Genomic DNA, 23601 nt, shown 5'->3' with positions numbered 1-23601 from the left:
GCCCTGACGAAGCCCTGCAACGTGGGGCGAAACGTTGGTTCAATAAAATAGTATAATTATCTACTATTTGGGTTTTTTTTTTACCGCACCCGGACCATATTCCATTCATATAAAAAAATATTTTGTTTATTCTAGTATTTTACTTATATATTTCATTAGTTGCATATATTTTCTTTCTCTTTGTTTTTTTCCTTAACTTTAATTTTTAAATTATTATTATTAATTGAAATATTCATTTCTCGTTGCTTCTTTGTATTATTTTATGGTATATTTTTATTTCACTAATTATGTTATTTAGTTACATATTTAATTACTTATTTATGCGCTTTATTTCCCACTTCTTTCATTAAATTATTTTTTTCTATTTTCATTCTGTACAATTTTTTCTTTAATTATTCTAAATATATTTTTATTCATTGGTTATTACCTTATTTTTTGTTCTTAGCCCTGATGAAGGCTAGAAATTCTGGTTGAAACGTTGGCACTAATAAATAAGTTTTTTAACTTATTTGTTATTTATTATCTGGGTGACCCCCAACCATCTTCTTTTGATATGTATTATCCACGGTCAGTTATCTTCTCATTATTTTAAAATATTTAATATTCCATTTATGAGTATATATATTTTTTTTTTCAGACAATCATTGATATACAAAATGCCAAAAATGTTACTGCTATGTTGGATTTAGAGAGCATTCAAAATATGATCGGAACTGACTCTGGATATGGTTAAGTATTATACAGTTTTTTCTTTCTTTTTTTTTTTTTTTTTAAGTTTGATAATTTAGTTCAACTAAATTTGTATTTGTTCTTATTCTCATAAGGCTTGAAGATGGGCTAATGAACCCAAAACATTATTTCAAAATATCGCTATTTTAAGGCAGATGGGGTTTCCAGAAGGCTCATTTATTTATATCAAGTATCTAATAAAAAAACTCAAAAGAAATGTTCTGAGAACTTATCGCTTTGGATCTCGATTCAATAAATTGTGTTCTGGTGGGGACCAGAGTACAGAGGGCAGAGACAAATATAACTGGTTCTTGTTAGTATAGTGAGTGGACTGTATAAAATGAATATATTTAAAACTATTGGTATTGGGTATATGATGGGTATAATAATGTATTAGTTGATTTAGAATTGGAAGTATATTTCTTCTTCTTAAATGTGTAGAGTTGAAGTAGTTAGATGGATAATCGGTGATGGTTTCTTTCGAAGATAGTCTTGCGGTAGGTTCTTGATTTCTTTCTTCTCCACCTTCCCTATGGGCCCACCCTCTCTTTGGATCTACTTATGCATTTTGTTGAGAACAATTTACTTAAAAGGGGAAAAAGTTGTCCTTATTCTAGAAAAGTTTCAGATCTGGTGTCATAAAATCTACCTGTTGATTCAAGCTTTGGCCATTGGAATGTTTTATTTTCCCCACACAGAGGGCAGCAATACAAGTGTTAGTACTATAAATCATTGATACATTTGGGGTCGCAATAAATTGAAGTTGTTCAAGGAAGGTTTCCTGAATAATATCCTTTTGATCAGGGTCCTGGAGAAACATAAGGAATTAGTGTTTTTATAGCTATGTCATTTCAAGATCAGAAACATTTTTTGAGTATTTTAAAATGACAAATTGTACAAGAGACACTGAGTACTTATCTCGGCGACTATTTTACTTAGAATAACTGATAAATTATTATTATTATTATTACTATTGCACAACATTGTGCGACTAGTCTCAGAATGAATTGCACATATGGTGTGGAACTGGTATTATAGCCTCGGAAATAAATAGAAAAAAATACTATTGATTCTACTAAATGAAAGGAATATGGTCCGGGTGCGGTCAAAAAAACTCAAATAGTAGAATTGTACTATTTTAATGAGCCAACGTTTCGCCCCATGTTGCAGGGCTTCGTCAGGGCTAAAAAAGATACAAACACATAGTTACAAAAGGAAAACAAAAACATAAGGTAAAATAACAGGGGTATAAAATGTAAAAAAGTAAGATATAATAAGAAAAATTAAAGATTGTAAATAGTAAATGTAAAGGGTAATAGTAACAAATAGATAAGAAAAGAAATATTAAAGAAGATACAAATAAAGAGATGAAAAAAGAAAAAAGAATACAAAACAAATGATGAGACAGAATGCATACCTATTTTGACGGCAGTCAAAACAAAAATGACCGTTGGTATTCGATTCACTAAATGATTTTTTATTCACTAAAACTTTTAAAAATACAATTTGGATTTCAGTAAAGTAGGTCAACAAAATTTTTTTTAAAGAAAAATCAAATGGTATTCATTTTCAGTGTCATCTGAAACCCTTCAAATACCATTTTTCAAAGAAACTAAAAATTAGAAATTTTTCACCTTGATTTATTTGGAGGAAATTTTTTTATTCTAGTGACCATTTTTCATATAATCGTTCATAACTCTTCTGTATTTTATCCAATTTCTACGTTAGTAGGACTGTTGGAAAACTGAATGTCCCCTCTTTTAACCTACACTATAACAATAACCAGGTCTGCTAGTATTACATACAATATACTCTGGCTCTCAATACTTATTCATTACTAAAAAAAGTTATCACATTCTTTAGATTGGTAAAAATGATTATTCAAGAATAACAAATTGTTAAATATTTTTGTCCATTAGCACTTTTAGTTGGTTACCCTGTGTTTTTAACTTAAAGAAGTTTTGAATTTCATTGAACCTATTGCATGTAGCAAACAGATATCTTTGCATTATCTTTTTCGTAAATCATAAATTCTTCAAATTTTTTGATCCTCACGTTTAAGTTCCCGGAAATTTCACATGACTATTTGATCTTCATCGCATAAAATAATACAATTTAAGAGGGTTTGTATATTCAGCTTTATATATTATTTGGTTTATAATTTTTATGAATGTTAAAAGAATCACAATAATCTGTAAATAAATTGTACTATTTTGATCATTATCCATTTCAGATACCAAATCAGTGAGATTATATTTGCGACCCAAAGAGAAAGCTGTTATGGGCTGTACTCTTACTCCTCTCGTAACTGGAAAATATTCTGCAACCTTAGTTGCTTACACCGTTCTTAATCCATATGAAAAAAGGGAAGTTATTATAAACGGTGAAGCCATAACCACTGATATTTTACTTGATGGATTGCCATTAACTCATTATTTCCATGAACATTCAAAAAATAGTTCATTTGTAAGAATTTATTTTTAATTCTAATTGTTACTTGAACTTAACATAATTTAATTTCTGATTAATGCTAATTTTGACTTGTAATAGCCATATATTTTTTTAAAAATTAAATTATGTTTTATTTTAACAATTTCAGATTTTCAAATGTTGGAAAATTTATATTCTATTACATATGATCACAAACTTACATTTAAATATCTTTAATACACAGTCATAAAGGCTTAAATCGAGAATATGAATTTTTCAGGAGAGCAAAAACAAAGTTCAAAACATCATGTAAAATTTAATTATTGATATTTTTGTAATTGTTATTTTTATAAAACAATATAGTAGTAAGTCTTTATGAAGCATAAAGACCTTGATACCAATCTGTTGATGGACTTAATCTTCGAATGCTCATAAAGTGACTTAAGCTCTTATGACCGCGCATCAAAGATATAATTTTATAGTGTAATATCCTCTTTTTTGACAAATATTTATTTTTTAAGTATAAAAAGTTTAGTTATGTTTTATTTTATGTATTGTCGTTCTAAATATTGTTCATTAGTTTTATTAAATCAAAAAGTAAGCTAATCAATTTTGATCAGTCAAATATGGAGTAAAAAAACATCATTAAAGTATTATTTTTTTCTGATCCCTCTAAAACAGAAAATAATACATGAATTAATATATTGGATTAGGTGAATGAAACATAAATAACATCAAATACAACCTTTTTCTACCGTTGTTACTTGAAGGTATCCAATGAAATACTTATCTGAGGTTTTGATGTGTCCATTCAGTGAGAGCTCTACTTCAATATTTGGCTTCCGCATGATGTTCAAAGTAATCAATATAGCGGAGCCATTCAGAAGTAGGTTGAACCACTGCCATATTGAGCAGATGGATTTAAATATTTTCAACTTTTGTTATTTTTCTGCCATGATTATATTGTAAAATTAAGAAAAAATAAAAGAGGAGTATAATTATCAAGGAAAATTCTATATCAAACATCATAGAAAGAAATACAAAACGAATGTGCAATAACTGATATTAGTATCGACTACCGAAACATTTGTAAGAGACAGAGGGAAGAGGTTATTTTTATTATGTTTACTATGGAAACATTACATTAATATAGGATACTATGGTAACATTGTGTAATATTCTAGATTTATTTAAAATAAATATAATGAATTTTTATAGTTTTTATTTATACTCAAATACAAAATATAGCTATAGACTCCTAATCTCAGGCTGGGTTTTTCAGACAACCAGAAACTTAACTGCTAATAACACTTTTATAAATATACTTAATTGATATGTTGAGCAACACAACACTAACCAGTTTTATATTCTTCTATGATGACTGATTGTTTTCTTTGTCTTTTATCTCACAAACAAACACTGACTGTAAATAAAATATTGGTCACCTACTCTTTTCAGTACACATCCAATCTCTCGGCGAGTCAAAAGTCACTTTCTTCCTTTAATGATTATAATCTTCTATGATGTCTGGTGACTCTTGATGTCTTCTTTTTCTAGATGTTTATCTCCGAGAGTAAAAAAAAGGTGGTCTGCACCACCTCTTTCTGGAGACACCCTCATTCCCCAGACACGTTGAATCCACGCGCTGTCCTAACGACCAGTGGTCCAAACAAAGTATTTTTCATTCTCCTGCCTAGATGTTTGATGTAAACATCGATTGTAGCACAACAGTTTTGAGTCTTTGCTTATGATTTCCTTTATGAATATTTTTCTTTAATACTTATTCTCGACTTTTATTTTTTCTTAAATCTACTGTAATTAAATTTCTTAAATCATGATAGGAAGATAAATATATTTGAATCTGCTCAACATGGCAGTGATTCTACCAACTTCAGAACAGCACCGCCATCTTGGTTTTTTTAACAATGTCTTTTGTGACTGCATATTTAACTGATGAAAATTGGTCAGCTTGTTTTTTGGTTTAACAAAGCAAATTAACAATATTGAAATGATATATAAAATAAATTCATATTATTAAAAACCACTTATATATAAAAAATAACTATTTATTCAAAGAAGAGAATGTTATAATTGATATAATAAAAGCATCCAACCACAAATTTCTACTATTTCTATATCAATACATGAAATGAAAAAAATTAATAGCAAATTAATGATTCAAATTTATTTCCAATTTATTCCAGACACATGTGAATAAAGGAGAAGATGAGTTATCTTCTTAAGAATTAATAAAAGATAATGATTTAGATAAAGAATTAATAAAAAGAATGAGAAAAAATTTCTCATATAAACAAAAGGAACTCAAAATCTAGACTCAACAAAAACATAAATTTAAACATCAAATTACATTAAATAAATTGTTTATAATTGTCACAAAATACTTGGTACATCCGGACCGCTGGCTGAGATTACTTCTTCTTATAACCCTTCATAACTACCCCCTGCTTTATTTGCTCATTATATGTTTATTATATAACATTATTTGCTTGAATATAATCACAGTTAATTGATCAAGACCTCAGACATCTTAAGATTTGTGGAGTAGTTCGCGATGAAACCTGCCGCTTATGTAGACAGGACCTGGAAACTGATCTATATTACATAGCAGATTGTGCCTGTTAAGCATCACTAAGATATAGGCTTCTTGGCTCTGATATAATCCTATAAAATGAGGATTCCTCTATTGATTGGGTGTCTCTTTGAAATTTCATTTGAGAGTCAAAAAGTTTGATATAGACGAATAAAAGATATATTAAGAGTCATTCCATTGATCTGTCTCAGGGTTGGCAAAAAGGACCAATAGGCTGGACTTGTTTCCCTCCCCCCCATCATTACTAGTATCAGTACCAGTAATCATGACCACAATCAAACAGTTCACTGCTTAATTATTATCATACATTTCTACAAAATATTAGAATAAAAATAAATTTATCGAACCGCAATTTAACTGTAGTTAGGAAACATGCATTCAACTATACGGTACCACATTTGCAATTGTCTATCAGAACAACTAATAAACATACAATCAAAAAGAGATCTTTAACTGGATATTTTTTTAATTTTATGAATCTTAATAATTGATTTATTATTTACCGAGATCTCATTAAATGATTTGAATTATCAAACTTGAAAACCAGATTAGTCACTCTGTTAAAAAATCATTGCATACTTACAAAGGGACTGAGTAATTATTTTTTTTTTAATTTAGAGCTAAAATTATTTAAAAACTTTTACGAGATCTTGAATAATTTCAAACCTCAAATTCGAAAAATTTAGTTGGGCCATTCATTAAAAAAATTGTCGATGTACAGGTTATGACATACCTAAACACATTATGCTTCTTGTGACTAAGCTCTTGTCTAGTATAAAGTTACTAGTCTATTTTAATTTAACAAGTATATTAGTTACATTTATTTCTATAAAAAATTATTGTTTTCTCTTATAGACTTCTTTTTCAATTTCAGAATTTTTTACCAAACTATGATATTAACTTTGGCCTTTGTGAAATTGGTACAATTAAAAAAGTCATATTTTACATCAATAATCAAACAGAGTACACATGGGCATATAAATTTTGTGATTTTGACTTTGTTTCCTTTTTACCTTCTAATGGCTTAATCAATCCCCATAGTCGTGTGATGGTCAGATCTACCTTAAACACTAAAAAACCATTTCCTACAAGTGTAAGTATGAATATTATCTTTCTACATTATCTTATTTATTATTATCTATTACTGTATTTTAAGATAACTGTATTTATTGGCTTATTAGGTGAGGTTAATTGTGGCTGTAGATTGTCAAATTTCACTGAAATAACCAGTGAAAGTTGATTATAATTTGCTCCTATCAGCTTTCTCTAGGAAAGGTGAGATCTACTGAGCATGGTTCCTGTTTGTGACTTTTTGGAGGCTCTATTATAATTAGACTAGATGACTATTATTAAGCAAAATGGCTCTCTTCATATCAACCCACTAAGAACTTTCTGGTATCACTTTAAGGTTATAAAACTGTTTTATTTATGTAAATTCACGTCCAACCACGGTCTAAAAGGATCAGTTGGGGTTTATATATTTCTTTTGAGCCAGCATAACGAGTTAAAGTCTACAGCTATGAGCCAAAAGAGAATAAAAGTCAATTGCTTTGTTCATAAAAAATAATACATATTGAGAAAGACGGACTCTCAATTGTTGGCCTTCCCTGGTAGAAAGCATATGTTTTTCAATTGACTATTCAACTAACACTTAGTTGCTCAGTATAAGTCGACCATGACTGATAAATGTCAGCTTTTCTTGAAATGTTAACTCTCACTGTAACATAATACAGCTACATTTATGTGCATTATTACAAGAACATACTATGTTCATATTTGATTGAAAATAAGTTATTGGTTGGAAACAGTTCTTGACCAGGTCTCCCATGTGTGTAAGCTATGCATGCCATTAATCCCCCCTACTACCTCCTATGCATGCACTGCCACCTTTAATCCCCCCTACTACCTCCTATGCATGCACTGCCACCATTAATCCCCCCTACTACCTCCTATGCATGCACTGCCACCTTTAATTTCTTCTTTGCTTAGTCAAAATATTATTCAGCTCCTGGTAGTCAATTGTAACATTTGCTTTTTTGAAATCTGTGTTAAGTTGATGATGGACTAGCCCATTTTATTCCAACTTTTCCTGTTAAATTTGACATAATGAAAAACTTTTATCAATAGTTGAACAATTTCTACTAAAATCACTTTGATAATCTCCAATAATTTCTTCAGCTTAATCTGCGATTCACTATTTCTGGATGCAATATTTTATACCGTATTGGAAGAAATGAGATTCCTCGATAGTTATTACTATCTGTCCTTGGCTCCTTTTTGTGAATTAGAAGCATTTCCATTAAAGCATTTCATCAATTTTCCAGATCTTTTTAACAAAAAAGTGTATTTTAGAAATTCTAATTTCTCCTCCTTGATTAGTTCACTTAGAATATTGTCAGTTCCTGCTGCTTTATAATTATTTTAATTTTCCAGTGGCTAATTCAACTTACTCCTATTTTGAATTTAAATGGTAACTTTGACTTCCTCCTTTGTGAGAATTAAAATGATATTATTTTGAATTATTTTTTGATGGATTATCAAACTTTCAATTTTATGCAAGTAAAATTTAAATTATGCAAAAAACTCCAAAACATGCAATTTCATACATAATAAAATGACTTAAGAACAACCTATTTTATGTGATTAAAATAAATAACCAACTTTTATAAATTTTTTAGTTTAGTAGAACCTCTTTTAACAGGGGTAGTGATGAGGATGGGGGTTCATGGACAGTGGAAAACCTGGAATAATTGACTTAATGTATTTGATAAGAACGTTAATTTTTTTTAAAATTAAACTGCATAAAATCATTTTTATTTACAAACAAATGTTTTATAAACATTAAATTATAGTACACAAAAATACATAAGATCGAATATATACATGTCTTAAAATATGTATTAATTTGTTTTTTATCAAACATTTCTTTTCTGCTATCAATTCTCCTTGTTCGAAGCATGATAATTTCATTATAATCAACTTTTTCCTGTTCAAAATAGATTAGAAATTCCATTGCCTCTAATGCTTGTTATATTTAATTTTTTTTGTTTCTGAAACGATAAGAAAATCTTCATTCTCATCACTCAAGTCTCTGTAATCAAACTATGACAAAGTCGATGGCCTGTCCACGATACAAAGTTGGAAATGTCTTTAATATCACAAATAGCTTGCTTGCCAGTTGCTGATTCAGCCGATGATTTTTAATACTTTAACCTTCTTCTACTCGATTTATAATGGTTAATGGTTAATTTCAATATAAACGTTAAAACGACATGTTTTCTTTTTTTTTTTTTTTTGCAATATTTTATTAGTTCGTATTTAAATGGAGACTAGAGCATAAATGAGTAAATAATTTTGTTTAGTAGGCAAATAGGCCAGTACGAGTTTCAAAGAAAGACTTGAAAACATTTCAGTTCCTAGAATACGAATTGGACTAGTGTGTAGTTACCGGAAACATCTCATTCATTTGATACCAGATTGATATATTTTTCTATTCATTATTTTATTTTACTATTTTTAAGAACAAGACATAATTAACAGGTATGTAATCGTTAAAAACAAAATAAATTGTGTAAAAATTAAAAAACACCTCATTTAAAAAAAAAAATTGGCCCCTTGGAACCCAGGTCAGTACAGCCCCAGTAGGGAATAAAAAGCTATAATTGCATTGTGTTCTATGCTGTAATAATAAAATGTTAGTTATAGATAAATTACTGGTATTTACTCTTATGCATTGCCATTATTTTTTATTTAGGATTTGTTATTTATATTGATTATAATAGCAATGTTTATTATAGGAAAGAAGAGCATTAGTTTTGGCAAAGGTGACAGTTAAACTTAGACACTCTGGACCATTTTTATTATGGGCAATTGGTAGTAAGGAGAAAGTACATTATAGTGATGAGAAATTACCCACTGTTTATGGAAATGTGGTCTTGCCGTCTATTTATCGCTCCCGTCCAAAATTTCGCTCTAGTCATAGGCGTTTGAGACACCGCTCTGATCAAAGCCATTTGAAAATTCGCTCTAATCAAAGCCGTTTGAAAAAGCGCTCGAATCAGGACTCTTTGAAATTCCACTCTGATCCTAGCAGTTTGGAAATGGGTTCTGATCATAACAGTGAGATGAAGCAAAATGAAATGGTTTATGATACCAAAATGAATACAATTATGTAATTATCATTTACATATTGTAATATCCTCTTTTTTAATCAATAGTTGATATTTATATATAAATGATTTTAGTTATGTTTTTATTTTATGTATATCGTTTCAGTATTGTTTATTTGTTATTTTAAATCAAAAAGCAAGCTAACCAGTTTTCATTGTCTAAAATAAATACGCTGTTCTAAACAAGAAAGGTGGCGGTGCGTGTCCTTCTGAAGAGTTCATTGAATTGTTTGTGTTAAGATAGATTGAAATTTTTCAACTTTTGTTGTTTCTATACAATAATTTTAGAAAAAGAATAATCAAAGGAGAAATAGAAGAACATAACAATTATCAATAAACTATTTACATTGTAAATTATAGCAAATAAAGCAGAGCGATTGTTCTACAATCGATTATTTTTGGATCGACCAGTGAACATTGAAGATAGAAGAGAGGAAAAAGGCACTCTTGATTTGGCTGGCTAGGGGAGAAGACGTCCGTTTGGCTAGAAGCGGGAAGGACTGAAAGCCATTGTTAGGAGTTGGATATAGCATCATGGACAAGAAGAGATCAACGATTATCAGGGAAGATGTGAAATTAGTTAGTTTTCTTTCTAACTGGAATTTATTGTATTTGTAAAATAGCTATTAATTAAGTTTATGTGCTATTAGTGCTGAAGTGTTGTCTGTTTCTGATTGCCTGAAAACCCGCCCTGAGAAAAGAGTCTATTATGTTATAAAATTTAAATAAAATTCTATTATCTATTTAATATTAAAGTTTTTAATTTGAACCCAAGCTATCTTTTATATTTGAATTTAGTTAAAACTATTATAATTCTATTTATTTTATTTTAAATAATTTTTGATTATTACAATATATTAAAGCTAATCAATATTATTTATCAATTTATGAGAAGATGATCGGGGTTGTGGTCAGCAAATGAATAAAAACTTATTTATTTATGTTGATGTTTCAAACTGAATTTCAGGCCATCAGGGCTTAAAAAAAAAAAAAAAAGATTTAACAACCATCACTTAGTGAAACATAAAATGATAAACAAAAAATAAAATAGAAATAATAATAAACAAACAAATTTAGAAATATACACAACAATGAATTAAGTAAAAAGTGATTAATAACTAACTATAGTAGTTGATTTACAATAGAAGTAGATAGACAGATATTTTAATTTATTTAGATTGTTATTAGTCAATCACTTTCTACCTAATTCATTGTTATGTATATTTTTGAATTTGTTTATTTATTATTTTCCTTAATTTTTTATGTTACTCTGAGCGATGGTTGTTATTTCTTTTTTCTTTTTTTTTTTTTTAGCCCTGATAAAGGCCTAAAATTCAGTTCGAAACATAACCATAAATAAATAAGTTTTTGTTTATTTGCTGTCTGCACCCCCGAGCATCTTCTCATATTGATCTATGATCAACTATTAACATCTCATTATTCAACAATTTACTTCTTAAGCTCTTGAAATAGTAAACGTTTTAAAATCCTGTATGTAAAAAAAAAACTTGATTTTTAAAAAATTGTCTTCTAGGATTCTTCATTTTACTAATTATTGATATATTGTAATATCCTCTTTTTTATGAGTAAATGGTTATTTTTTATGTATAAAGGGTTTTTAATATGTTTTTATTCAATATTGTTTATTTGCTTTGTTAAACCAAAGAGAAAGCTATCCAATTTCGTTCAGTCAAATATAGAGTGGAAACATCGTTAAATAAAGCCAAGATGGCGCCATTCTGAAGTTGGTAAAATCCCTGCCATGTTGAGTAGATTCAAATATATTTATCTTTCCATCAAGATTTGTAATTGCAGTACGTTCAAGAAAAAAATAAAAGTTAATATACTAATACTAAATGTTAAAGAATAATATTCAGAAAGGAAATCATATGTAAAAACTCAAAACTGTTGTGCTACAATCAATGTTTACATGGAATATGGAGACGGAACGTTTGGTTTGGGGACTTCAGTTGTGTTTTTGACGCCAAGGGGAGGATGTCTCCTGGATTCAGGAGGTCCTGAACATCCTTTATCTCTCTCAGTGAGACATCTAGAAAAAAAAAGATTGAGATACTTCATTGTTTGGATCGCCGAGAGTTTTGTTAGTGTGTTGAAAACTGTTTGAGAACCAAATGCTTTGTTGAGAGACAGTGTTAGTTAGTGAAATAGAACTCATCAAAAACCATCAGTCATAGAATAGCATAAATTGGTTAGTGTTGCTCAACATATAATTAAGTATAATTGTAAAAGTGTTTTTAAAAAAAATATGTGCCTGTTCTGATTGCTTAGAAACCTGCCCTGAGGTTAAGAGTCTATAATATATATAAATAAAAATTATCTATTTATTTAATGTTTAATCTTTTTATTTGACCTTGTCATCTTCAAAACTATACTTTAGGTATGAGAATAAGTTAAAACTATTAAAATTCCTTTTATTTTATTATTATTACAATATTTGTATATTTTAACTGTAGACTGAGTGTAAAAGTACTAACAATAAAGAAAGTACTTATCTAGAATTTAGTAAATAGGCATGAATGCCAAAGTTAATACTGAGTTGGTGAGAGATAAAGGGAGAGACACTCAAAGAATAATAAGGAAAGATGAGAGAAATTAATTCAGCTATCGAACTAGTATTGATAGAAGGGGATGCATAATCCATATAGATTTATAGATCTGCAACGTTTATATAGGAATATTAATAGAAGGATTGACTGATTGATTCAGTGGGTAGTGGTGCATGGCCGTTCTTAGTTGGTGGACTGATTTGTCTGGTTAATTCCGATAACGAATGTGACTCTGACCTAGTAACTAGGTGCTCCTGGTATAAATACCTACCGGCAACAATTATTCTTTTTAAGAGGACAGGTGGCTCTCAGCAGCATGTGATTGAGCAACAACAGATCAATGATGCCCTTTGATGTTCTGGGCCGCACGCGTGCTACACTGAAGGAATTGGCGTGTTCTCCCCTGTCTAAAAGGCCCTGCTGAACCTCCTTTATGCTAGGAATTGGGACTTGCAATCTCCATGAACAAGGAATTGCTAGTTAGTGAGTCATAAGCTCTTGTTGATTACATTCCTGCCCTTTGTACACACTTCCCTTCACTACTACTGATTGAATGATTTAATAAGGTCTTCGGCAGTAACTAGCACCGGCTTGATCGGTATTAGTTTCACTGGAAAGATGACCAATATATGGAGAATGTATAAAGATGATATATGGAACTGTGGTAGCCGAGCAGGTTAAGGTTTTTTAGATAAGTCCATCTGCTGACAAATCCAAAGGTTCTGAGTTTGTTCAGTTCTTGTCCTTTGATTCTGTAGAGTATATGAGACACAGCCATTTAGTGACTACTCACATAGGGATGATATGAGTGGTGGCTACAGTGTACTTTATTTTTGTAAGACATTTTTTTTATTTGAGGTTTAACATCCTTATTTTCTCTGGTTTAAGATAAAAGAAATGGGCTATCTTTCAGGTTACCAACCTATTCTAGTCGGAGTGGGAAAATCAAGATTCTTCTGGATTCGAACTGGCAAAGCTTGTGACATGAGGATGCTGTTTGTTGCTCTACATGTGTCAACCATCCATGGTCCGGGAATCAAATCATGTGATTTTCCAGAATGTTTAATAGCCAACAGGAGATTTGGTCTATGGAAGGTTTCCTTCAAATAAAGAAATATAGGTCCTCATGTGACTGTGGACCCTGAACGACCATAATCTGTGAATCCAAAACAATATGGTCCATCGCATTTAAAACAGTGGAAAGGACATTTCCAAATCTGTCCTTGTGGCGGCAGTGGGGGTTCAAAATAAACTTACCAAAACTACCAACCAGTATCAATATAATTATTATTATTATTGGCACAACAGACTGTAGAGGTCCAAGGCCTCGCGCGATGTTCTAAGGAAATACTTATGAATGGGTTCGTCACTTCCATGCCTATTTTTTGTGAGTGCCACCCATTGGCTAACAGGCCTCACAAATGCCCGGGGGAGGTTGTGAGTTTTGTATAATTTTATGCTTGAAAAAAAGCCGGGTGGGACAGGACTTGAACAGACTGGCTTGTTGCCACGCTGCTACCGTCGCCCCCAGTATCAATATAAATAATAACACATATAATTACCAATAAATATTATATTTAAAGGTATAAACTAAAAGACTCCAAATAGTAGCATAAATAAAATGTATATTTCCATCAATAAACAAAAATATAATTACATAATTTCTTAAATAAAAGATAAAAAAAAAAAAAAAAAAAAAGTAAAATATTTCTTAAAACACACTATTTACTAACCAAAAAATAAATATTACTTAAAACGCAAATAATTAATATATAGAAATTGATTTTTAGAAATTAAAATTAATTATAACTATTAAAATTGTATGTATTGCATTGAATTCTGCACCTTTTAGTTACACTTTAATTTAGAGAAAAAAACTGTTTATTTTACTCAGACTCTTAACTCGGGATTTCTGACTGTCGCTGGGCACAGATCATCGAGTGAGGTCTGTTGATTTCTTCTTCGAGATGTAGCTATATGGTCTTCACTGTACAGCTATGTCACCGAAGTAGCCAATCGAGCTCATGTCAAATCTCTATGTATTGCTACAAGTGACTGGGGTAACTTTGTCAGAGTTACTAGCCTTAAGCCATAATACACACATTCTATATGGGCTTAATTCTAATGTAACAAATAAACAGTATCTGTATACATATACCTACACACGCACATATACAAGAGTGTACTTATATACACACGAATATTTATAAAAATATGCATACACATAAACCCACAAATATGTGCACATTTGTCTTTATCTTTTCATACGGTGGCCACAACAGTACTTTAGGAAACTGATTAAGGAGTTATAGGTAGCCTGCTCCTAAATCTTTGTAACCATATTACTAGCAACTACTCGTCTTCCAAATGTCCCAATGTTGTTTTTGTGCTGTACTGCTAAATATACCTGACTATGGGTCAGCAGTATTACAGCAACCAAAAAAAAAAACTCGACGATGAGGGTGACTAACTAAACGCCCACATTAACTGTGTGTCTGTGGGGACTTTGTCCCTACCACTATGTATATTATAAATATATATAATTTTTTTATTTATTACTTTAATTTATAAATAAGTAAAATTTAGACTTTAAAAAAAAGAAAACTATAATTCACTATTATAAAATATAATTATTAGTATTGTCTTATGGACACGTTTGTTATATTGAAATAAATATAAAAAACTATACTTGTAATTTGTTGCATTTTCTAGTGTCCCTAAACTCAATGAAAAAATTATTCTGGCATCCAAATTCTGGCCTGTTAACACATCCCTTTCATTATACCATGAAAATATATTCGGCCTAAATGAAAGTAGATTCAGATCAATTGTGATAAATCAGGTAAGTGAGTTATTGTTTTATTTATGATATTCCAGTTAATTTTTTTTAAAAAAGTATTACTTGAAACAAAAAAAAATATTTGGTTCTATGTTATTATTAACTAGGAAGTTATTATTCATGAATTTAGATGACAAGGTGAAATAAACTTCCTTTAGAATATTGTTTAACTCTCTTTTTTTAACTGACAATGTTTTGGGCTGTTTTCCTCATCATTCCAAAAATTTTGTTATCTTATGTTATCAATTAACAATTGTTACTTTATATTTAAACAATATCAATGATTATTATTACCTTCCCCTTTTTTATGACCTCCTTCCTGGTCATTTCTGACATACAGAAGAAGGAGGGTATTATCTTGAGGTGACCAACCTATTCTAACCAAAGTGGGCAGATTAAGTTTTTCATTTCGTGGGACCGCCACAAAATGAAAAGAGTCCACCCTCTAGGCTGGATTCGAACTGGTGCTGCCCACAGTTCTCAGGTTCTGAGATCTGATTACATAATTATCAAGTGATGAATAAGTGTCGTAATGGTTCCATACTTCTCATAGCAGACTCCATATATAGAGCAAGACAGAGAAATTTTACTTGAGTTTTTTAATAAATGAGAGAAATGCTTTATTTAGCCATGCTGTGTAGTAACCAAATTACATTAGGTTACTATAATAACAGCATACTATATAATACATAACCATACTATATAATAACAGCATACCAGTCAATCCATGATCAGACATATATACTGTACATACATTCACATGATATAACAATACATTTTTTTTTCCCTTTTCAATCAATACTCGTCTACATACTAAATACAAATATTTTATTTTATTTATTTATTTTTTTAATTAATTTAAGAATTTTATTTCATTAACTTGACAATTTTGTTCTCTCTATCTCACTCTATCAGACCTCCCCTTTCCAGTGATCCATTAAACAAATTTTTCATCAGACAGCAAAGTCAATTTAAATCAAAGACATAATAGTCATCGCAGTAGATCAGTTTATACAAAGAAACAAATAAACATTTAAAAAACAAAACAAATATATAGATTTAGGAAAAAACAAAACAAAAAGTTAGTCAAAAGAAATACTTCAATGAATAGATAAGTTAAAAGAAATAATTTAATATATAAATAAGTTAAAACTCAAATCAACAGGTCTAAAAACTAAAAAAAAAAAAAATGAATAATCTCAGAGCCACTTCCCATGCAGATGATGATGTATGACCCCCAGGGAGTCGAAGTAATATTTTCCGCCAAGATGGCTATATCCATGATACTAAGACCTAGGTCTTCTAAGAAGCTCCTAGTTTTATGTGGTATTGTTCCACAAGATCCAAACCAGAGGCCTCTCACGGTGAACTCTCTTTCTCTGAACGTCTCGCAGAATTTTTCCTTTAGGAAAGGGACACATTTTTCATATATTACCTTCTTTTCCCTTTCCACCTAAGTTTTAAAACGAAGTGTGACAAATTTTTCAAGTTTCTTTATGTACTATTGATAAACCAAATATAATGAAATAGGTTTTGATATGTTTATTGTTACCTATTTTGGTGAGCAGCTGAAGTTATCTTACCCACCTCCTAGCCTGTTTTTAACACTGACCCTGTCGATGACACATTGTCGTCAAGCAGTGGTAGCTTGGGAGCATCTATGACGATAATTTATTGTCAAGTGAGGTCACTAGGTCTACCACATCCCTTTCATATTGTGTTGTCCTGAAGCGTGTTTAGTACTTTTCAAGCTTCCACCAGCTAAGATCACTCTGGGTTCTACCACCTTTAAGGAATTTTACACTCCTTAAAAAAATTTTTGTATCAATTTTATTTTTTGAATTATATAAATTTATTTACTTATGCATTCTTTTATTTTACACGCTTCCAATATCATTTTTGTTTACATTGTTTTTGATTATTTCACGTTGTCTAAATGTTTTATAGAAAATTTGGGGATATACAATAACTTTCTAGAGTTCTTATTCAGTAATTTAGTTTAAAATACCTACAAAGCATTGATGCATTAGCTAATTGCATACATAGATGACAATTAAATGGCATACACCGGTGATGACAATGTATCACTATGGTTAAAAAAAAGTATTTAAACTTTATTTGGCTAAATATTACATTTGGTACATTATATAATGCTTATTAATTAAAAGAAAAGAATATATTAAAAACAAAAATCATGCGTGTAAGTGGTTTCCAGGGGAGGCCGCAAGATAAAAGTGTTGAGATTGTTTGTTGGGAATGACATTTTCAGCTTACTTTTCAGATCGAAATCATTGGTTTCATCATTTATCTATTTTTACACTTAAAAAATTTTAGGGATTTAGATAAATTATCATTAAATAAATGTTATTTATTTCTTTATTTTATTTTTTTTTCAAATCAGTGTTTTCTCAGCTGCTTATCACTTTATATTCTTTGTTATCTTTCTATTTCTTAATGAATACTCTATACTATTTTTTTTTTTTTAGTGTTCAGAAGAAATATTATTATTAGAAAACAGTGCTAAAGCAAGCTGCCGTGTGAAATTTCAATTAGAAAACATAACTTTTAAGGAATTGGGTAGCGACTGTGAACTGTTAGATAAGATTGGTTTTGTGAAAATGCCTTCGGATGCCACAATAAATGATGATTTTCCTGATGAATTACATTTTGTAAATATGAATCAGGTTTTTCCTCCTGGTATGAACTTTCAGAAATATCTAGTGTTTTGTTTTTCTTAAGCATTTTAATATTATTATACCTTTATCAGTACAACCTATGAAAGGATTCAGTTTCAGTATTTCTTAGAAAGTACTGTTTCTAGACCAACTGTTTTGCAAGGATGTGATGTTGAACACTTACGATATTAAGCAATTATAATAATAGATTGGCTAGAAAGTTTTTACAATTTTAATAGAGTGTATTATAATTAGTTTTAAAAATTTGGTTCTGGACCCTGTTTCTATCTAATATAATCGGGTCCTAAATCATTAATTATTTTCTTTAAATTTTATAATTAATTCTTAATTTTTATTTTTAAAATGAAGGTATGACTATTATAAATTAAAAAAGATATCTATCTATCAGTTGGCACTACAACTCTGCGATGGGTCCTGGCCTCCTCTATGAGCCTACCCCATTCGGCTCGGTTTCGGACTGCTCCTTTCCAATTTCGGACTCCAAGCAAGTCTCGTGCGTCTTGTACTACGCCATTCATCCACCACAGTTTGGGTCATCTGACTCTTCTTGGACAATGGGTTTCTTCTTCCATGACTCTTTTATGTATTTCGTCAGGACTCATCTGTGCAACATGTCCTGCCCAGCCAAGGTGTTCCAGCCTAACAAAGGTCATGTCTATATCCTGGAGAAGCTCATAGAGTTCCTTATTTCTTCTTCTTCTCCAGCCTTCCTCATCCCTTACCGGCCCATAGATTCTTCTATGTTAGGACAGGCCTAACAGATCTGTTTGGGGTTTGTTAAAGAACATAAAAGTGGTTATTGAAATGTTTTAAATTTAGGAAATAATTTAATAGAAGAAATTATTGGGACAAAGGCAATTAGCCGGCATTAATGAATTTAAGGAAAAAAAAGGAATACAGACAGAATAAGGAATCCTTGAGAATGAACTGAGAGGTCGAAACGTCGGATGTTAAAAAGAATAAAGTTGAGAGAAAAGAGATCAAAATTGTTTAAAAAGAAAATAAAATATAACTAAAACCATCTATACATAAAAACAACTTTTTATCAAAAAAGAGGACATTACATTTTGTATGTGACTGTACTGTCTCACTAGGCATAGCGTGATTGGTGAAAATACATATTATGGCAATCCAAGTACTGTTGCAGTTTTGCTTACAAGGTGACTAAGAATACTGACTAAACAAGAATACTAACCACCTCAGCTGTTTTTATAATCTTGGTTAAAAACAGTACTTTCTGACCTACTACTACTGAAACCAAATCCCTAGTAATAAAACATATTTTTTTCTCTTTTTTCCTCAATATATGCTATGTTTATAACTTTTTTTATTGAGTTGATTTAAACCAAGGATTTACTGAATAAAGTGAAAGGTCAAATAGCTTGAATAGTAGACGTATTGTTGGTAAAGAAAATTAAATAGATGATTTTCATAAGCTTGAAGGATCTGTTGAGGATGTGGTATAAGATTAGATGGTTCTTATTAGAGTTGATAATGTGAGGTGCTCCATATCAGAAGGCCTCGACAATGCATGTTCGTGTAGATTAGGTAGCTGGCTAGCAGATGAATGGACAGGTTGAGTCCTAAGGGAACAAGCCATAAGTCCTTAAAGGATGGAAACTTCGCTCTGTAGAGAACAAGTCCTATAAGAATGACCCGTACATCCTTACCAAATGAAGACAAGGTGTAGAAAGGAGGAGAGATCCAGAGAAGGCAAAGTGAAATAAAAGTCAATATACATTTCCAAAAATAACACTAGAATGTTCTGATGGACTATATATATTGAAATAATCAAAAATTATTTAAAATGAAATAAAAAGAATTTTAATAGTTTTAACTAATTTCCTATTTAAAGGATAGCTTGAGATCAAATTAAAAACTTTAATATTAAGTAGATAATAGAATTTTATTTAAATTTTATAATATAAAAAAACTCTTTTCTCAGGGCGGGTTGCTAGGCAATCAGAAACAGATACTTTTACTATTAACACTTAATCAAATTAATATCTCTTTTACACATGTATTTTAATTTAGGTATAACAAAACTAACCAATTTCATAGACTCTTCTTTTGATGATTTCCTCAATTAACTAACACTGACTCATAACAAACACTAACAAAACAAAGTATTGGTCCTCTTACAGTTTTTTAGTTGCTTATCATCCATCGAAGTGTGTTGTTAGGCGATCCAAATAAAGATTCCCTTTTTCTTATTGGGTGACTCTTGGTTGTCTTCCTTTTTCAAGATGTCCACCCTTGCTGGACAGAAATTGATGAGGACCTCCTCATCCTGGAAACATCATTTCCCAATCGCGCTCAAACAACAAATGCTTGCCAAAAACCAAAACCTGTCTCGATGTTGCATGTAAACATCGATTGTTGCACAACAGTTATGAATTTTTGCAAATGATTTACTTTCTGAATATTATTCTTTAGCACTATTTCTTGACTTCTATTTTTTCTTAAATTTAATGCATTTTCAATTATGATGGGAAGAGTTAAAATAGTTTTTATGATATTTGAATCTGCTCAACATGGCCTTGATTCCAACATACTTTTTGAAGGATATGTACCGCCATCTTGGTTTTGTTTTGAATAACGAATTTATTATGGACAATCAAAATTGGTTAGCTTGCTTTTTGGTTCAACAAAACAAATGAACAATATTAAAATGATACATAAAATAAAACATATTAAAAACCCTTTATACATCAAAATATACTATTTACTCAAAAAGAGCATATTACAATATATATTGTAATATTCAAAAATTATTTTAAATAAAATAAAAAGAATTATAATAGTTTTAACTAATTTCAAATATAAAAGATAGCTTGGGTGCAAATTAAAAACTTTAATATTTAACAGATAATAGAATTTTATAACATAGGAGACTCTTTTCTCACGGCGGGTTTCCTGGCAATCAGAAACAGACGACACTTTACTACTAATAACACTTTAACTTAATTACTAGCCATTTTACAAATACAATAAATTCCATTTAGAAACAAAACTAACCAATTACACATCTTCCCCTGATAATTGTTGATCTCTTCTTGTCGATGACGCTATATCCAACTCCTAACAATGGCTTCCAGTCCTTCCCACTTCTAGCCGAACAGACGTCTTCTCCCCAAGCCAGGAAAATCAAGAGTGCCCGTTTCCTCTCTTCAATGTTCACTGGTCGATCCAAAAAATACTCGATTGTAGTACAATCGCTCTGCTTTACTTGCTATGAAGGACGCGCACCGCCATCTTTCTTGTTTTGAACAGTGTATTTATTTTAGACAATGAAAACTGGTTAGCTTGCTTTTTGATTTAAAATAATAAATAAAACAATACTGAAACAATATACATAAAATAAAAACATAACTAATATCATTTATCTATAAATATCAACTATTTATTAAAAAAGAGGATATTACAGTATATATTGTAATGGTCAAAAATTATTTAAAATATAATAAAAAGAATTTTATTAGTTTTTTAACTAATTTCCTATTTAAAGGATAGCTTGGGATCTAATTATTAACTTTAATAATCATATATCAATATATCAAATAGATAATTGAATTTTATAATATAATAGACTCTTAATCTCATGGCGGGTTGCTAGGCAATCAGAAACAGAGACTTACAATAATTACACTTAATTAAATTAATATCTCTTTTGCACATGTGTTTAAATTTAGTTATAACAAAACTAACCAATTTCATAAACTCTTCTTTTGATGATTCTTGGTATCTACTTTTCTATAATGCTATGTCCTACCGTCAAAATGGCTTCTAGTCAATCCAAAAAGCTATGTCTCTCACAACAATGGCTTCCAATCTTTCCCGCTTCCAGCCGACGGACGTCCTCTCATCAAGCAATCCAAACTCAGAGTTCCTTATTCTTCTTGGGTGACTCTTGGTTGTCCTCTTTTTTCAAGATGTCCAACCTTGCTGGACAGAAATTGATGAGGACCTCCTCATCCTGGAAACATCATTCCCCCCATTCGCGCCCAAACAACGAATGAATGCCAAAAACCAAAACCTGCCTCGATGTTCCATGTAAACATCGATTATTGCACAACAGTTGAGGACTTTTGCAAATGATTTACTTTATGAATATTATTCTTTAGCACTATTTCTTGATTTCTATTTTTTCTTTAATTGAAAGTATTTTCAATTATGAGGGGAAGAGTTAAAATAGTTTTTATGATATTTGAATCTGCTCAACATGGCCTTGATTCAACGGGCTTGTTGACTGAAGGATACGTACCGCCATCTTGGTTTTGTTTTGAATCACAAATTTATTATAGACAATGAAAATTGATTAACTTGCTTTTTGATTTAAAATAACAAATAAACAATACTGAAACAAGATACATAAAATAAAAATGTAATTAAAATCATGTTTCTATAAATATCAACTATTTATTTAAAAAGAGGATATAACAATATATTTATATATTTTCTCACTGGCTCCTAAGGGCAATGAGAATTCCCTGATGGGTAAATTCGCACTTTGGTCTAACAAGTTGTGCTAATTTATCTCTCTTGAGAGCTGCTATGTGTAAGACATTTGCTTTTAGTGGATCAGAAGATTTTGATGTAATATCTATTGATTCAAGAATTTAAGGATATCACAGCATATAACATGGTTATTAATTTGTAATCAAAGTATTTAAAAGAAATATACATTTCAATATATGATGTTCGCCTGACAAATGTAGTTTTTGTTAAGGCAGCTAGGTAGCCTCATGTCAGTATATAATGGTGAATCGGCAGCTTGATCTGTGCCCAACATATCGCAGCATGGTTGCTCTACACATCTTTTCCCCCCTCTCACTGGCTATTGGCTGAAAGAAAAATAATGGAATTATGCTCAGTGCCAAATTATGGTCTGAAATAATAACATCTAGATTTATTTAATATTCAGGATTAATTGTAATTCATTAAATTAATTTTGTAGAAGTTTGCTTAAACAATGTATTTTGGCCCCTATCCGTCCAAGAAATGTTGTTACCTGACTCTACTATCAAGTCGAAATTCACTTTCTATCCTCCAAAGCCTGGAGCTTATACAGCAGATGTGAGGTATTAAAATTTGTTAACTTTTGAATTGGATTTTTTTAATTAAATTATAATCTAAATAAAAAGTTCGAATCTCAATGTGAGCTAAAAAATTCTAGTATTTTGTTTAATTCAATAATATAGAAGACCATAATTTTCCATTTATTTTTATGTGTTAGAAAATTTTATGAAATCAATAACTTTTAAGATTTTTACTTATGTTCAACTTTTGCCTATTCATTATATGTAATATTTAAAATACAAAATTACTTTTTTTTTAAATTGATCAATCTGTTTTCTAGAATTATTTTAGACGACATGCTGTTAGGTTTTCCTCGAACTCAGTTGTCTGTAGTTGGATATATACCACCTGTTCAGGTTGTGTTAAAAAATGAAGTTGATTACAATGAATTTACACTTTTACATATTTTACCGTCTGTCAAATGTATCAAAATGACTGCGTATGAACCAAAGTCTTTTATTCGAAATAAGTAATGTATTAT

The 23601-nt window shown here is 30.2% G+C and overlaps 1 protein-coding gene across 9 annotated transcripts in view; it reads left to right on the top strand.

Moving 5' to 3' along the window:
- Window positions 1-23601, top strand: part of LOC106683396 (hydrocephalus-inducing protein homolog) — a gene marked incomplete in the record, with an annotated part of 211677 nt that overhangs the window by 143275 nt on the left and 44801 nt on the right. For all 9 annotated transcript variants that reach the window (XR_010845079.1, XM_067053226.1, XM_067053222.1 and 6 more), the window contains 8 exon segments: window positions 638-728; window positions 2963-3195; window positions 6645-6863; window positions 9568-9941; window positions 15219-15348; window positions 17832-18042; window positions 22999-23122; window positions 23401-23589. Coding sequence is in view for 8 of the 9 variants with exons in the window: in XM_067053226.1 (XP_066909327.1) it covers window positions 638-728; window positions 2963-3195; window positions 6645-6863; window positions 9568-9941; window positions 15219-15348; window positions 17832-18042; window positions 22999-23122; window positions 23401-23589 (1571 nt within the window).

Source organism: Halyomorpha halys, unplaced genomic scaffold, assembly GCF_000696795.3.
Source record: "Halyomorpha halys isolate HHAL.00 unplaced genomic scaffold, Hhal_1.1 Scaffold480.1, whole genome shotgun sequence".
Taxonomy (NCBI): Eukaryota; Metazoa; Arthropoda; class Insecta; order Hemiptera; family Pentatomidae; genus Halyomorpha; species Halyomorpha halys.
Note: the sequence above shows the minus strand (reverse complement) of the source record. Positions and strands in the feature narration are given on the sequence as shown.